Below are 18,923 nucleotides of genomic sequence, written 5' to 3'. Positions count from 1 at the left end.
ATTACAAATTCTCTTTTTTTTTTATCTTAAGTATTTTTTTAATCCACCAAAAGTTAACTGTAGATGATAGTGACGCCATGTAAATTGGTCGATGATCACATTGTAACTATTGGCTGGCCGGTTTAATACCTCACGAAATTTATTAATTTACTATTAAGTAAAATGCTTAAAGCATGAGAACAAAAGTAATTGATACATTAGATTAGACGCAGAGTCTTTTGGAGGCTGCCACTTTACCGTCCACGACTTAAAAGGTTTGCAATATCACGCCAGTATTACACCCAAAAAAAAAAACAAATCACGCCAGTATCTTGAAAATTTTGATATATTGGTCCAAAGACTACAAGGTCGTTCTTTACAAAAAAAATCTGATATAGAATTTAAGGAAATCCTTGATCCTAAGAAAATTTTATCCCGTAGTCAGACAATAGCAGGAATGCCTCAGTTTTGGTCAAGTGATTTTATTTTAAGAATTGTCTTTTAAGAGAAACATCTTTGTGAACGGAGCTAGACAGACTAAATGGGTATGAATAAGTTGTTAGCACCTATCTAGTTGGTTAATTTTTTTTAATGTTATAAGGAGAAATGTTCGTCTAAATGGGTGCGTAACTTAATCAAAAATGTAAATCATGAACTTAATCTGATTAAATCATTACATTAATCTGATGTGATCTACTGACCATTCACTTTTTTTTTTCATTGTAGTGCATTTCTATTGGACTGCTCATCAAACTCCCAACATACAAATATACTGGCCTATAAAAGTATGGCCACATACAGCTTTTTTCCATTGGTCGGACTTTGCAGATTATAGTCACGTAATATTATAGTATTATATATGAGATTTGAGGGAATCAACAAGATATGATGGTAAATGCATCAAGTTCCCAACTCTTTTATTTGAACATCACTATTTAATTACTAATTTACTATGCAATTGTTTATTGCCAACTACCTGAATTCAACTATGGAGCGATGCCTAATATATCAACAAATATTCGATCGAGAATTTGTATCACGCCTGAATACAAGTATGGTTCAACGCCTTGAATATCGACAAATATCTATAGAACAATGCAGCAAATACAAGCTTTAAGAGAATGAGCAGCAGCGAACTGATGATTCCCGATTTCCAATGTTTTTTTTTATTATTTTAATTTTTTTTGTTTGATTTTAAAAAAAATAATTTTATATATATATATATATATATAAACGAACTTATCGCGGATCACTACGTGTCGTGGGGCCCGCGGAACAGTAACGAGACGGTATCACTCCGGCGAACCTGCACGAGCCAGATTCATTAAAATCCGATTATTTTAATATTTTTTCTTCTCGATAATCGTGTGAACTTTCCTATTGATACTTCGATGCGGATGGTCTAAGATGTTACAAAAAAAAAATATAAGCTTTAAGAGACTGTTTGAAAGGTTAAATATGACATTTTGTGATATCTATTATTTAAGATAAATAATAAAAAGAAAGTTTCCTGAAAAAGAAAGAAACTGATTTGCTTTGGCTGAAAGAATTAGCTTAGGATCTTGTCCTGGATTCGATCCTAACTGAACTTTGACAACGACCTCTATCTAGAAAGAGCCCTCTATACGTTTATTCAATTTACCTTTTTGTATTATAAAAGAAAAACATTACTTTACATGAAATGGCTAAAATTACATATGAGATTTTTTTTTGGTAGGAGAAAATATTACTCCCTCCATTTCATAAAGATCCACATTCTAGAAAAGAAATTGCTTCAAAAAGATACATTTTTTTTTTACTTTTTCAATATATTATTTAAAGAAAAATTATAAATTTCAAAAAAATTAATGATATTTATTAGATTTCTATTGACTAAAAATTATAGAAAATTGTTATTCACAAAAAGCAATGCAATTAAAATCAAGTTTTAATGTATTTTTTTAATATGTGTGAAAAATCTTAAATATATATCTTTTTGAAATGAATGGAGTATTACTTATAATTCAGTGTTTACACTACTTATTTAGGTATAAAATAATACATAGGCAAAAATTCAAACCTTTTCAAAACATGTCTTTAAAAATTAAATTATATAGAAAATTCACTTGAAATACGAATCCAAATGTTTTAAAATAACTTGAGTTAATTTGATTAAATATCTCTAGTTTAATGAAAAATGAATAAATAGTTAAATACGCCTGTTTATTTTTTCTTCCTTTTGTTTGTGTTCCCAGTTAAAAATCATTCTAGATCCGTCCTTGAAATTTCACCAAAATATAATATTATTGTCATGACATTTTTGACGTCAGGACACTTGGTATAGCGGTAGATCTTTATAGATTGTGTAAGCATATTTCTTGCTGGTCTGGTTCCGTTTCGTCGAAATTTTATAACAAAAATCATGTTTTGTATAATAATTTAGTGGTGTGAGTTTTTCTTTAACACTGGTAATTCAGTTGATCAAGCACACACAAATGTTTGGTGACACACGATATCTATCACAATCCACCAGTAGGTGGTATAAAGAGCTCACGAGAGCAACAAAAACACCAAAAAAGAGCAAGAATCGTCGAACCATAACATGATTCTTGGGTTAATTGTGACGAACTTTCAAGCCACCTAAACCGTAGTCCCAGCTTTTTATTCCAGTAGGAGTTGAAGCCATGAGGGACCCTTGGTGGCAATGTATGATTGATACCTTTGTTCTTGAATTACGCTAACTGCAATTTTAGTGGTGTGAGTTTTTTATACGGGTATTTTGCATGCAAGCCAAACTTAATAATTATTTTGTTTCTGTGATTTAATAACTTAGTAATTATTCACAGGTCTTAAAGATACCAAAAAGTTAATGATAGAGAATCCACCAATAAATCATTGTGTTTTATCTATATTTTCTTGCTAAGTTTTAATGATAACTTTAAGCATCGAATTATATATTTATATTTTACTGTAATCTGTACCTTAAAAAAATATTCTTTACTGTGACAATGGTTGTGATCAGGAGTGGTGTAAGTTCATGCGGGTAGTTTGCAAGCAAGTAAACTTCTTAACTATTCTGGTCTGTTATTTAACAACTTACCAATTATTCACAGGTCTTAAAAGATACGAAAAAGTTAATGATAGAGGATCCACCAATAAATCATTGTGTTTCTATCTGTACGCTAAGTTTTAACGGTATAACTTTCTTTTGGATGAACGTTAAATTTATTCAAAAACAAAAACCATTTTTTTTGAAAACCAGACTAGACATTGACTCGAAACTATAGTTAGATCAATGGTGGTTCAACCTATTCAGCCAGATTTTAGATTTTAATTTGATTTTAAATTAAGTAAATATATATATATATATATATATATGTATAACTATAAAATTATGTTTTATAAAATTTTACAACACTGTTAGAATCTAAAAATGATATGAAAATAAATGAAAACTTCAAATAATATAAAAGTATAGTGAAAACTAGTTTATTTAAATAAATATTAAAAACAAAAAGATTTTTAAAAATTTTAATTTTTTTTACTTGAATTTGAGAAAACCAGATTTTAATATCATGGTCACCGGTTTTAACGAGTTTATCTGGTTTTTGACCGGATTTGCCTGTTCAACTCAAATATGGTTTTTAATACAACCCTAAACCAGTTAGAAGAACGAGTCACGGTGACCGGCCAGTCCTTTTCAAAATACAGCAAAAGTCACTTGTATAATAAATGTGTCATTGTTTGAAGGAAGAATAATATATATATATATATATATATATGTGTGTGTGTGTATGTATGTTTGTATATATTCATTCTAGAAAGAATCCTTCGTCTAGTTGCAAACCAACCCCCTTCTACTTCTAGTGGCACATCCTCTCGGTTCCAGACCTGTTTGTCAATGTACTTGAAAAGGCGAGTTGGGTTTTGGGAACTTCAGTATGTCTCTTATTGTTCCTCTTTCCATAGCGAGTATAGTACAGCTTGGAAGGTTTACCGAATGAAAAATAAAGATGTTCTAACCTTTGTCGTAACTATCAATATAGATCAAGGAGCTCAGCCCAATTGTTCATGTAACCGTTAATGGTATAACTTTAAGCATCGAGTTACGTATATTTATGTTCTAGTACTATACCTTTTTAAAACTATTCTGAACTGTAATAATGGTTGTGATTATCAGTTATGAATGAGTGTTAATTAATAAATGTTACATCTGGATGTGTCTTAGATCTTAGTGCACCACATACAAACCTTGAACATAAATTTGTCTCAATCATTTTTGCTTTTTTTGATTCGCGTTTGTTCATAACAATAAATATAATTCGCACAAAACAATTTTACATGATTCTCTCCAATAGCCTCACAAACGTATATTTGCACCTTGAAAGATATCACTAGTTAAGAAAAAAGATAACATATCCATCAATATATTATTATTAGCTAATAGTGAAACAATAGTACTCCCTCCGCTTCGATTTAATTATCGTTGTAGAGAAAAATTATAGTTTCAAAATAAGTATCTTTTTAAAGTTTTAATGTAAAATTTATTAATAAGATTTTTCATTTTATTTTTTTTATTGGTTGAAATATGATTAGCTAGATATATATGTAATTTTGTTTTTATTTTGGGAATATACAAAATCATATGTTTTTTTTAATCTGTGTGCATAAAAACGACAATTAAAAGAAAATGAAGAGAGTAATTAAGAAATAGTGAGTGGTTATCTTATTGGTGATACTCATAAGTCATAGGGTATATAATCGTCGAATTTTTTAATTATCTCATAGGCATTGATTTCGAATTTGTCTTTACGTAACAAGGTGAAGATTCTCTCTCTCTGAAGTGACTTTACGTTATATATGTATATATGAATAATTTAAACACTATATCTATAAACTGCGCGCAAACCCTAATTTATAAATATTTCAAGCTAACATCTACTCATCATGATCATTTACATGTGACATGTTAATTTATCAGATTCCAATGGAAATGGATACAGTTTTACTGTGTAGAATAAGTTAGTTGACATTAAATCGAAACCAAAACAATGTGAGATTGATATTAAGATTGGGAAAATATTATGTTTATAAGATTGAGCGAGGATTTCAAAATGGCGTAAATAATGATCAACATGAATTATAATTAGCCGCAATTAATGATGAACGGACGGTGGATGAAGATCGACCACTAATTCTCCAAGTGAACCCTCCTCTACTTGTCTCCCTATTCCACAATCTATCTGATAACCATTAAGTCAAGACTTCTCATTAGTTAAGCTTTCATTTTTTTCAGGTTTAATAATCGTTAGTGTGGTATTGAGCATTTCAAACATGCACAAACAATTTTCACCTTTGGTGTCTAAAGAGATATCAGAAATGAAGAGAAAGCATCCGGGCATGTGTTATCTGTGAATCTTTTGTTTGAGGCGGTTTAGTGGGACTGCTCATATATCTTTAGATTTTTAAAATATTAGCGGCGATTGCGTCCCTATATATATTGTCACTAAGTATTAAATACTACTTTAATTATTTAAATCATTCTACCTCAAGAAATTTTAATTTTTTTTGTTGAAATTTTAAAACTTTTCTCATTATTATTCTATCATTTGTTTTTGTATCATGTTATCAGTGAAATCAACGACAACATAAAACCAAGACAGATCTTCCAAAACCAAATCTTCTTTTTCCATTTTCTTTATTCTTTTTTTATTTCTACTACCGTACGAGAGCCTTGGATTAATATATCCCTTACATATATGTATAGTGGAAAATGGCCACGCCATTTCTCATGTTTACCTTGACTACTTTTTTTCTCACTTATAAATAGAAAAAATATATTTATAATCCTAGAGTTAACTAATCTAGACTTACGATTTTGAGTTGAGGAGCGGGTAGGGTTTTAAGAGTATGGAATTTAAGATTCTAATAAATATATAAAAATTCACAAATATATATTTATTTATTTATATAATTTTAATGTATGAAGATGCACAAAATATTATAACGAAAATATAAGAATTTATATTTGTTTTGATATTCATATTTTTAGTATACTTGGTGGAAGAAATTAATATAATTATGTAGAAAATATTTAATAATTATATATAATTTTTTTTGTGAAATTTCCTTTTTAATGTAAACACATATATTTAAATATTTTTTTAAAGTTAGTAAATATTTCCTTTTTGTAATATATGTATTTTGTTAAAATATAAATAAAGGAATTTTAAATTATAAACTCAACTTAAATTTTAACAAAAGAAAAGGTAATCAGTTTTTAAATAATGACAATTACATATACCATTTTTATTTCTTTCAGGGTACCTCTGTAATTAACTGTCACAAGAATTAACGTGAGTGCGACACAAACGAAACTGGCTTATATTTGGTTGAAGAAATTAATATAATTATGTAGTGAATATTTAATAATTATATATAATTTTTTTGTGAAATTTCCTTTTTAATGTAAACACATTTATATTTAAATATATTTACGTTTTTAAAGTTAGTAAATATTTCCTTTTTGTCATATAAGTATTTTAAAATATTAATAAAAGGAAGTTTAAATTATAAACTTAAATTAATTTTAACAAAAGAAAAGAAAATCAGTTTTTTTAAAATAATGACAGTTACATAAAATATTTTTATTTCATTAAAGATATCTCTGTAATTAACCGTCATTGTGACACATAAGAAACTGACTTTTCGTAGGAACAGAGCGAGTAATATTGTAGAGATGAATTTTTAGGCATGTAACTATTAACAAAAAAAGGTTATACGACTATAAGCATCTTTATGTACATCAATCTAAAAACACTTACAGATTTCATTTGAGACACGATAAAAAAAATTTGGAAGGAGACTTTTTTTAACGTTCCTTTCATTTCTTGCCCCAAAGGAATACCATTACAAAGATGTTTTAAACAAATGAGTTCGAAGGTGATGACGAAAAACACATAATATTGCGATATCAACATTAAAGAAACTTGTGTGAAGCCGTAGAAGAGGCAGTAGAATTCCTAAGATATGAATGTGTTGAAACCAGTTGCTGATGTAAGATTGATTTGAATCAAAAGATATACTCCATCCGGTTTGCTTTATAGGCTGATTTAGCAATTTATATTTCATTATTTTATTTTATCGTAACATTTGTTCTTTAATTAGTATGGGTCAAAAAGGATATAAAATTTTAGGTTTTTTTTTCAAATATAACCTAAAATTTCAAGTTAAACACAAACTAACCTATGTTTTTTTTTGAAACTTTGACTTGCTTTATTTATCCTTGAAATTCGAATTATTCAAGAAAATGTCATTATTTTTTTTTTTTCAAAAATGAGTGTTTTACTCATTCATCCTCATTTATTTACAACATTGTCATTATCATTGTCGTCAAAACACCAACCACCATTAACAACCAATTTCAAGCTCTAAATACACCTAAAATCAACATATAGATCTTCATATCCACATTCTTTCACACATAAACCATTTCTCTTCCACTTTATCTCTTATTTCATCCGAAAATCCTAACTTTCATTAAGAAGTTATGTGTGCTTGTAAAAGCTATACATGAATTTCACTGGATCTAAAAATTGATATTTGAATTTTTTTTCAGATCTGTTTCGCGAAGAAGACTTCTAGAGAGGTCTTCTGGTCAATTCATATGTTAGTTTTGCAATTGACTTTTTGTATGTTTTATAAAGAAGACTTTTTTAGAAATTTTTTAATTTTTTCTTGTTAACAAAAAAAAAAGACTTCTCAAGAAGTCTTCTGGGATAAACAAGTTAGTTTTGTAATTAACCAAAGTTTGTCAGAAATTTATTTTTTTATAAAAAACTTCTCGAAAATTCTTCTTTACTGTTAGATGAAGTCAATCACTATCGCAAGAAGTCTATGTATGTTAGTTAAACTTTAATATTAATTAAAATACTTCTTAATAGGATTTAGACTTCTAAAGAAGTCTTCTTGAATTTTATTACCGGTTTTGGATCAAACATTTGGTTACAAGAGAAAACTTATAGAGAAGTCTTTTGACGGAAGACTTCTGTAGAAGTCTTTTGTGAAAAAGTCAAATAAAGTAAGCTATGCAGACTTCTTACGATAATGAGAAGACTTCATGTGAACGTTCTAAGAAAAAGTCAAATATCTGCAACACTATGATCAATTGCAAAACTAACATGTTTACTAGAGAAGACTTCTGGTATTTTCGAGGATTTTTTAAATTCAAAAGTAAGCAAAAATTTACAAAAGAAAACTTCTCAATATGTTTGCTGTAGAGTATACTTTTCTAGTAGTCTTCTTTTGTAAATTTGCAATTTCAAAAATGACATAAATGTAAGACTTCTCTAGAACCCTTCTCTACGTTAATGTTTAATAAACTTTCATTTTCTCTACAAATAAAAATGAATTTTAATATATTTTTTGTTAGTTCATGTATATTAATTAATATTGGGGATTCTGGATGAAATTCATAACTTATTTTGTTATAATTATGATATTTCAAATATTCATGTTTACTAATGTTTCTAGCTAATTTAAGAAAACTTATGTACGATAGATTTTCAAGATTGCTAAGTAACTTTTTTTTTTGTCAGCAGATTGCTAAGTAACTTAAAGATATGTTTTTAAACTTTCAAAAGTATTACGTAACTTTAAGAATATCAAGTCATGTGGTTAATGTGTCTTTTAGATCATAAAATGTAATTTTGAACCTCCATGAGATTCAAAATTTCAACTTTCACTTAAAATTCAATTTTGATATTTTTTGAATTTGACTACGTTTTTTTGAGAAATCTTCTCTCTTAGTTTTAATAAATTTGATTAAGTTTCTGTGTTCTTGTGTTTTTTTTATGAATGGGTAGAATGATTAAAAAAATTTCTTGGTATGTTGTATCAATAACTTCAATAATGTCAAGGAGTTTTGGCAAAATATAAATACATTTACCAAATTCTTTTGATTAACATTTCTTCAAATTTACAAAAGAATTCACAATTAAAATATTACACATACAAATCATAAACCAAACCATAAACAAAATTATTAAACATTGAGCTAGATATCATTTCTCAACATAGATAAGCTTGGACTCCACTTGACACCATCCCTTTGTACCACTTTGGGCAGAAGACTTCTAAAGACTTCGTGGAACTATTCTAGCATAAAATACATTAGAATACTTCCCAAAAAAATCCTCCAAGAGTCTTCTGAGAAGTCTGACTCAAATATGAAAAGTCTGCATATTCAAAATCATTCAAATGGCTTCAAAATAGAAAAAAACCTCTAAAAAAATTATTAGGCTTAAATAATAAATAAAACAGTCACATTAGGTTGAATCTGTAACTTTTTAAAATCTAATATATAAAACACACAAAATACATATCCAAAATTTGTACCACTTTGCACAAAGGACTTCTGAAGACTTCCCGAAGTCTTCTAGCATAAAACACATAAGAAGAGTTCCCAAGAAGTCTTCCGAGAAGTCTTCCGAGAGTATTCTGAGAGTCTTCTGTGAAGTCTTCCAAAATCTGACTCTGATCTGAAAAATCAGAAAGATAATGTATAAATTTTCTTTATATATGGAGACAAAAATTTCAATTAGGTTAAATATTTTCGATAAAGAAGACTTCGACCTTAAAATCAAATAACTAACCAAATAGCAAAAACACTTCATTAAACTTAAAATCAACTTTAAAGTGTTTAATATACACAAAACTAAACACATATATGTCAAATTTAATTGTAAAACTAAATTTTCATCATTTAAAAATATTTATTAATACATGATTTCAATTTTTATCATTTCAAAATATTTTTTATAAAATTTATTAATTACTTTTAAGATCTAATACATGATAAAACTTTCCATGGAAGACTTCTGGAAGACTTTTGGAAAGCTTTAATTTAGGCGAAAAACCTAATTTTTTTTAAAATTTAGACAGATACCCTAAATTCTACCAAAATATAGGCGGGATATGGCAGAAGACTTCTTCGGAAGTCTACTCTGAGTCTTCCATACCCTGTTATCAAATAACTAAGCAAAAAATACTTCCTTAATTTTAAAAGATACTTAGAAAGTATTTAAATCAAGTTATTAGATAGACACTAAAATGTATATGTAAAAAAAAAAAAGATTTCAAAATCTAACCCTAAAAATACCAACAATATTATAATATATGTTACCAAACCCTAAACCAAAGACTATCATGACTCAATATACATTCACTCATCTATGTTAAAAATAATTTAATTTTAGTAAATTAAATTTCTATCATTTATAAATGTTTACTAATACATGATTTCAATTTTTTCCCTTTGACATTTTTTTTATAAGTTTTTTAATTACTTTACGATCTAATACATGAGAAAACTTTTTTTGGAAGACTTTTGGAAGACTTTGATTTATTTGGAAAACCTAAATTTTTTCTAAAATTTAGGCTGGATATGTCAGAAAGTTTCTTGAGAAGTCTTATGTGAGTCTTTCAGACCTTATAATCAAATAATTATGCACGAAAATACTTCTTTAAATTAAAAGATACTAAGAAAGTGTTTAAATCAAGTTATTAGATAGTCACTAAACATATATAGTAAAATTAAAAAAAAAAAGATAAGATTTCAAAACCTAACCCTAAAAATACCAACAATACTATATCATATGTTATCAAACCCTAAATAAATGACTATCATGACTCAATCTATATTCATTCATCTATGTTGAAACTAATTCAATTTTAGTAAAACTAAATTTACATCATTTAGAAATGTTTATTATTACATGATTTCAATTTTTTTTCTATCAAAATATTTTTTATAAAAATTTTAAATTATTTTAAGTTTTCTCACGTGGAGGATTATAATGGTAAAACTTAATACTAGTTTTTTTGTTTGGTCATAATGAGATTGTCGTTATTTCACTTGTTTTTTTGGTTACTTTTACATTTGATTGAATTTGGGATACACTTTTTTATTCAAAATCATGTTATGAGTCATTTTTGGTAATTTTTTCTAAAATTTTAACATATTCATCAAAACATTCTATAAGGCAAACCGGAAGATGTATAAGGTCGACTGAAATAAATTAACCTCAAAATCATACTCCTCTTTATTGTTTTGAAAATAATATTTTGATTTTTTCTTATTAAAAAAATTGATTTAGGGGTTCGAATTCACTTTTACTAATTAATGTTAATAATCTGTGATTTAAAAAAAAATATTAATGAGGACATTTGAAGCCTTAAATTTGTATCGGTTTAATAGTTGTCGGGACATGTTTAATGTTAACAATTACCAATACTAAATTTTACATAAGCATTAACTTTGTGTGTGTGAAAAGTCTAGTGCATTCTTTTAAAGCAGAAGAAATACTCCCTCCATTTTTTAATATAAGTCATTTTAAAATTGTGCACATAGATTAAAAAAATTATTAATTTCTTACGTTTTCTAAACAAAAACATCATTAATTATTTACCTAACTACAAATCAACCAATAATAAAATAGTAGGTATATTATCATTTATCATATAACATTAACTGTTAATAAATTTTACATAGAAAACCGAAAATGTCATATAATTTGAAACATAAAAATTTCTCCAAAACAACTAATATTAAATGGGATTCAATTCTAAAAGCAACATAATCCATGAATGGATAGATGGAGTAGTATTCAATAAATGGATAAATGGGATTGAATTCTAAAAGCAACATTACCAATGAGAACTCCAAAGAGTGTCTTAACCAAAAGCTTCATATAACATTTTTAACGAGTTAAAATTAAATAATTAAAAGTTAATTATAAAATAAAAATTCAATCAGTTTATAGTTTTCAGGTGTTATATGAAGCTTTAGTGGGTTTCTAAAAAATCTAAATGAAAACTCTTCTTTATTCTCTGTCTTCTCTTTTAATTATTGTTTCTATTATTCTAAATGAAAACTCTTCTTTATTCTCTCTGACTTGCATGAAAACCCTTTGATAGACTTGATAAAGGTGCTTATATCCAACAATAATCCAAAAACTGGTTTTTCTTTAATGGATTAATAAGAGGAAACTAAAACTGTAATGATGAGAGAAGCAAAAGACTTCTAGAGGTAAGAATGGAGCAGAGAGGCTCTAATAATCCAAAAACTTGCCTTATTTCACTTGTTTTTTTGGTTACTTTTACATTTGATTGAATTTGGGATACACTTTTTTATTCAAAATCATGTTATGAGTCATTTTTGGTAATTTTTTCTAAAATTTTAACATATTCATCAAAACATTCTATAAGGCAAACCGGAAGATGTATAAGGTCGACTGAAATAAATTAACCTCAAAATCATACTCCTCTTTATTGTTTTGAAAATAATATTTTGATTTTTTCTTATTAAAAAAAATTGATTTAGGGGTTCGAATTCACTTTTACTAATTAATGTTAATAATCTGTGATTTAAAAAAAATATTAATGAGGACATTTGAAGCCTTAAACTGCTATCGGTTTAATAGTTGTCGGGACATGTTTAATGTTAACAATTACCAATACTAAATTTTACATAAGCATTAACTTTGTGTGTGTGAAAAGTCTAGTTCATTCTTTTAAAGCAGAAGAAATACTCCCTCCATTTTTTAATATAAGTCATTTTAAAATTGTGCACATAGATTAAAAAAATATTAATTTCTTACGTTTTCTAAACAAAAACATTATTAATTATTTACCTAACTACAAATCAACCAATAATAAAATAGTAGGTATATTATCATTTATCATATAACATTAACTGTTAATAAATTTTACATAGAAAACCGAAAATGTCATATAATTTGAAACATAAAAATTTCTCCAAAACAACTAATATTAAATGGGATTCAATTCTAAAAGCAACATAATCCATGAATGGATAGATGGAGTAGTATTCAATAAATGGATAAATGGGATTGAATTCTAAAAGCAACATTACCAATGAGAACTCCAAAGAGTGTCTTAACCAAAAGCTTCATATAACATTTTTAACGAGTTAAAATTAAATAATTAAAAGTTAATTATAAAATAAAAATTGAATCAGTTTATAGTTTTCAGGTGTTATATGAAGCTTTAGTGGGTTTCTAAAAAATCTAAATGAAAACTCTTCTTTATTCTCTGTCTTCTCTTTTAATTATTGTTTCTATTATTCTAAATGAAAACTCTTCTTTATTCTCTCTGACTTGCATGAAAACCCTTTGATAGACTTGATAAAGGTGCTTATATCCAACAATAATCCAAAAACTGGTTTTTCTTTAATGGATTAATAAGAGGAAACTAAAACTGTAATGATGAGAGAAGCAAAAGACTTCTAGAGGTAAGAACGGAGCAGAGAGGCTCTGATGATGGCATGTCGCCCCCCCCCCCCCCCCCCCCCCCCCAGCTTGTCTCTTTCATCCTATTGCTTCTGCCATACTTATTCTTCCATTTAAATTTTAGTTTTCTTTTTGATCAAAAAAAGAGTTGTTTTCTTTCTATCTCTCTTTTAGGCTCCTTTACAGCTTAGTTGTTTTAAATAACAAACTTAAAAAAAATAACTTTTCTTTATTAAAAAGAAATTGTTGGTGGCTTTTATCAAACCATGGACACAATACTTCATAACTATGTTTTGAGGCATCAGGTTTTAATAGACGTGGAACCTTCTTTTAATGGAGACTAGATTTTTTTGTTGTTGCTTAAGCTGCACTTTGAATTAGCCAACTCTAGATTACATATTATATGCATTTTTCAGTTTCAGTGGGCTCCATCAACTAGTTTTTCTGTAGGACCTAGCCCATTATCTAACCATAAAATTACATATGTACACAAGAAAGGCTTCTCTTATTGCAAATAGCTCATTAACCGAGGTCTGAAAGATTGAACCCAACAATGCGAAAACAAATAAAAACAGAGAAGTCAAAATAGTTTTTAGTTTTGTTTCAGTGAGTTCCAAACAAACGAGGAAGTCAATAAAACTGCTTAAGACAATCCATGAGAGCATCAGTATGTTCAGGCTTTCCAGCAGAAACTCGGACATAACCTTTAAGCTCTTGACTATTGTAATGACGCACCATCACACCCATTTTAGCCAAATCCTCTTTCAGCTTCTTTGCATCCATTCCAGAAGTAACCTCACAGAGAATGAAGTTCGAGTAGCTCGGGTAAGGATTCAAGAAAGGGACTTCCTTCAAAAGCCCAAAAAGCCTCTCTCTTTCGCGTACCAACGCGTCTCTCACATCTTCTAAGTACTTCCCATTTGAGAGTGCAGCTAATGCTGCTACTTCCCCTGCAACAGAGACGTTGTATGGTTGCTTAGCTCTCCACATGTACTCGATTATGCTCAGTGGAAACGCTCCATATCCAACTCGAAGCCCGGCCAAACCTTTAAAATGGTATGAGAAACTCTCAGATGAAGACTTTATAATAATATTACATGTTTTGTTTAGATTGTATAGAGTTTTACCAGCTCGTTTGCTAAATGTGCGGAGAACGATGAGGTTCTCATACTTCTTCACCCATTGCATCCTTGATTCAACTCCTGAGAACTCTATGTAAGCCTCATCTAGGACAACAAGTATTGGCATGTCTAGAATCTTCAACAGATCCTTTTCACTGATGATACTGTAACAAAAAAAATACCTCGAATCAATCAAGAAAACCTTTAAACTAACGAACTAATATGACTTCTTTAGTGTTTAGTAGTGTTCTAAAAATCGGTCTAGGCGCGTGCCTAGTTGATAATCCCCTATACCGGGTCTAGTTACCGCCTAGCGATTACTTGAACATTGGTGTGTAGAGTGGTGTTTTACCTTCCATCTGGATTGTTGGGAGAAGTTAGGAAGATGCATTTGGGTTTCTCTAGTTCAACAACTTGAGCAATGCGGTCTACGTTCAAGCTGAAATCAGGGTTCCTTGGAACTGTGGAAGCAAAAACAAAGAAGAGTAAGACCATATGCATCAAGAGACTGAGATGAAAAAGACTGAAGTATGAATCTTTCACCTTTAATGACACCTGCTCCGTTCACAGCAGCATCAAACACATACATTGAGAAAGTGGGAGGACAGTCTACAATCTTCTCCCCAGGATCCAACACACATCTGCAAACACCACACAGTTTAGTCAGGACAACAAAGTTTAGGTGAAGAAGAAGCTCAAATCCTTTTTAAGGCCAAACCTCATGATCAAATCGATTAGCTCATCAGCGCCACAACCAACAAGGATGTACTCAGGCTCAAGACCAGAGTCTTGAGCGAGTGCATCACGAAGTCTACGACTTTGAGGATCGGGATAGACGTAAGGGAACTTCATATTACCTAATGCTTCAAAAACCTAAAGAGAGCATCATGAAAAAACATTAAAGGATCATACTTTAGTATGTGAGGGATAAGATAGGACTTGCCTCAGGAGGAGGACCATAAGGGTTCTCGTTGGCATCTAGCTTGACAATATCCTCAGGCTTTCTTCCTAATTGAGCAGACAGGACCTAATTGCAAACACACATTGCATGAATCCTATCGAATCTAGTCATCTGAGAAGTTGCAAGTAGCATTACCTCAAAGGGTAAGATTGGTTGATAAGCAGCTAGTTGCCTCAAATGTGGACGGATGAAAGAGTCTCCCATGGTTGTTAAGTTCTTACAATGAACTCTAGTGATGTTTCTCCTCAAAGGTTGAGACTTTCGTAGAATGTAAGACGATGGAGGGCCCTGAACATCGAGCACACCCATCAGTTTTTGATTGTTCTGCGCAGGAGGAGAGTGAGATCAGTTTAATCTATCGATTTTCACAGGTCAAAGATGGAATCTTTTGGAGTACATACCTGAGAGTTGTCAGATAGGACTAGGAGGAGCAAAATGGAGTCAACGAGAGAAGAGGCGTCACGGAGAGACTGAAAGGAGACAAAAGCTTCAATTTTGTTTCAATGACCCGACCCACTTGTGATTTTTTAAGTTCTGATAGACTGAGAAATTCGGAACCGGTTTAGGGAAACCCGAAGCTGGATTTTGAAGATTCGCGTCGTTTGGCGATTGGGACTTGGGAATGGTCAGTCACTAGAGAGAGTCGGAGAGTAGGTGATGGAATCGGGCCCGTCGATTTCTTAAGTGGTGACGAACATAACGAGACGAATAAGTTTTTTTTTTTTTTTCAAAAGTTATTTCTACATAAATATTTTATTACTATTTTATAAAAATATTTGTATTTCATGTTTTCTTTACATTTTGTTCCTCTTCATTCTTTTTGTTTTTATTTCTACTGGTCTTTCAATAATCAAACTTTATATTATAATTATAAAATATGTAATTTAAATTTATATTAGAAAACGCCAGTAATTATAAAAATATAATTTATTATATAACTGAGAAAAAAATTGAGATATTCTTTATATTAATTAATATAATTTTACCTTAAAACTATATGATAAAGTTGCACACTTTTTTTTTGTTGAAATGTTAAATTTATTTATCAGAAAAAGAAAAATGTTTATAATACAGAAAGATTTGAAATGTTGCAAAAAATCTAATGGCATACACTTAGGCACAAAGGATATTGCAATTAAGTTGTTCTTATCATCATGGTGTTGTAAAGGGCCATGTTGTTGGAGCGAAAGAGGAGAGTCTATTCATGATCATCTTATCGATCATGCGAGTGAGCTCTTGGATACTGCAATGGATGTTATATTTCCGACTGTTTCATTCATGCCTAATACTGTGAATTACAGCATGGATGGAATAGAAAAAGGAAGTATGTAATAGTAGCTAATCGACGACGAGAGATAGGAGCATTGTGTTGGTGATGCTCCAGTCAGGGTTTGTTCTTGGTAGAAATGAATCTGTTGTCTTTGTTCAAACCGTATAGGTGTCTGGACAGAGAAAGAATAAGTGATTCTTCGTTTCCTGCAGCTTACCACAGAAGCGGCAAAGTTGATGCTCACCCCAAGTTTGTGTGTGATCACTTGTAGAAATGAGGTATGTCTTGCGGAAACAAAATCAACTCATTCCATGTAACAAGAGGTTTCTCACTCGCACTTGATCCCATGTGATAGAAGAAGCAAACCAATACAAGTCTTGTTCCCCATGCAATCGATGATAAGAAAAAAAAGTACATGAGATGACGAGGCTATATTCTTCTGAGCCTCATATCAGTTTTATAAATTAATATAGTTATCATGCAAATTAACATATTAATAACAGAGTAGTTTTTGGTTCTCTTCCCATCTCGCATCAATTCCGGAAAAATCTCAATTATAGTTTTTGATTCTTGAATATGATTCATAAATCATGGCCATGGCCATCGCGAAAGAATAAAAGACATATTGTCATATCTTTACTATATGTACTTCAATTTAATTTGCATATACTAAGGAAGTGATATACTTCAACTTGGTGATGCAGAGATGTATCACTCTTGTTTTGTTATATATACTGCTATTGTGTCATTGTGTGTATCTTATATCATCAAAATCTGTATCAAATGATCGTATATTTGTATCCCACAGATTATAGAAATTACTTGAAACGGTATGCAATCTTTCGGAATACACATTTATTAGTGATACAAAATATCGCATAGAAAAGGCAAAGTATGGCATAGAATGCTTCACTTTAATGTATTCTGGCGGTAAAATCAAAAATAACCAAACTTTTTTTTTTTAACTGGCTTTCATATTAAAAATTAAAAGGAAGAGAGTTTACAGAGAAGACAACATAACAGAGACAGCAATCTAAAAAAAATACAAGGGAAATTAAAAGAGAATAAAGGGAGATGGTCGCATGGTGTAAGAGACCATGGAAGTGACAAAATAACCAAACTTAATGCAAACTTTATAAATTTACCTTTATGTGAAACAAAAAAAAAAAACTATTAGCTCTATTCTCACCCTCTCATTCTAACCCTCTTCTATTTTTTACCTTATAAATTAATTTGTTTTGCTTTTTTTTAGACAATTAAAGTTTCAATCTCCACAAAAGACACGTAGCTTTTAAATTCTACAGAAGAATTATCACGGTGAGAGCATTCACCGTGGATGAGTTTTCGCCGGCGATCTCTGAGACGAACTTCGTAAAACAAGAAGCTTCTTCAAAACCCTCATCAACACCAACACGTTCGGACCTTTCTTCTTCTTCGGCTGCGTCTTCTTCGTTAACTTCATCCCGCATCCCACGGCCACGGCGGAGCTCTCGTCGATTAACAAAGACGCTTTCTTCTTTTCTCCACCATCTCCGCTGAGCTCGTTCCTAAGACTCTGGCTTCTCCTCGGGGGCAGTTCTTCGTTAAGATCTTCCCACAACATATCCATTTTCTCCTCTGCTTTATCAGTCCAAAGACTTCTCCTTCTTTCCACATAAGAGAAGCTCTTCGACAGATCGTTATCACCGTCCTTTCCGATGACTGGTCTCGCCAAACCTCTCTCCGGCGAGGGTTTCCACAGTGGAGGTGAACCGATGCGGGGAACTCGGGAAGTGAGCAATGGAAAGCTAAAATCTTCGGAACACACTCTGTTCAGAGCCATATTTTCTAGGATCAAGAAACAAGAAAGTAGAAAGAAGAGGACCAATGAGATAGATATAAGGCACAGTTCGTGTTTTGTTGGACTCGTTGCTCTGTTTTTTTTTTTTTCTCTGTTAGTTTTATAGTTCAACTGCTACAATAAGTTTCTCTTCTCTTTTCTTCTTGTTGATAATAATATTGGTGTAGCTGAGGAAGATCTTTTCATATGGGTTGAGCATATTTATTTACTATTTTTAGACAATTAATTTCTCAATTAGTCGACTCTAATTTTCCGTTTTAGGTAGTTTACACTTTTGTAGCTTTATATGTTCAAACATTCTTCCATTTGTAATTGTAAACCGGATTTCATTTACAGAAAATGTGAAAGTTGAAAGTTTTTTTTAAGTTGAGAGATTGAATTCTGCTATACAGTTTAAGACAAATTATTTTGGTGATTAACTCTCTATAAGTTATGAGAGGGACATAATGCAGTTTTAGTTTGA

The 18,923-nt window shown here is 30.0% G+C and overlaps 2 protein-coding genes across 2 annotated transcripts; both read right to left on the bottom strand.

Moving 5' to 3' along the window:
• Positions 1 to 13,754: 13,754 nt before the first annotated feature.
• On the bottom strand, positions 13,755 to 16,021 carry LOC106395902 (histidinol-phosphate aminotransferase 1, chloroplastic). Its single transcript, XM_013836229.3, has 8 exons — positions 15,752 to 16,021; positions 15,486 to 15,674; positions 15,333 to 15,416; positions 15,108 to 15,262; positions 14,933 to 15,030; positions 14,742 to 14,850; positions 14,396 to 14,553; positions 13,755 to 14,314 (listed from the first exon to the last, which is right to left on the bottom strand). Exons 2-8 carry the CDS (start codon positions 15,657 to 15,659, stop codon positions 13,899 to 13,901), a joined length of 1,194 nt encoding a protein of 397 aa, XP_013691683.2. The 5' UTR covers positions 15,660 to 15,674; positions 15,752 to 16,021; the 3' UTR covers positions 13,755 to 13,898.
• A 1,573-nt stretch (positions 16,022 to 17,594) lies between these two features.
• LOC106395925 lies at positions 17,595 to 18,634 on the bottom strand. Its single transcript, XM_013836242.3, has one exon. It carries the CDS (start codon positions 18,440 to 18,442, stop codon positions 17,948 to 17,950), a length of 495 nt encoding a protein of 164 aa, XP_013691696.1. The 5' UTR covers positions 18,443 to 18,634; the 3' UTR covers positions 17,595 to 17,947.
• Positions 18,635 to 18,923: the final 289 nt, after the last annotated feature.

This window comes from Brassica napus, chromosome A2 (assembly GCF_020379485.1).
Source record: "Brassica napus cultivar Da-Ae chromosome A2, Da-Ae, whole genome shotgun sequence".
Classification (NCBI taxonomy): domain Eukaryota; kingdom Viridiplantae; phylum Streptophyta; class Magnoliopsida; order Brassicales; family Brassicaceae; genus Brassica; species Brassica napus.
Note: the sequence above shows the minus strand (reverse complement) of the source record. Positions and strands in the feature narration are given on the sequence as shown.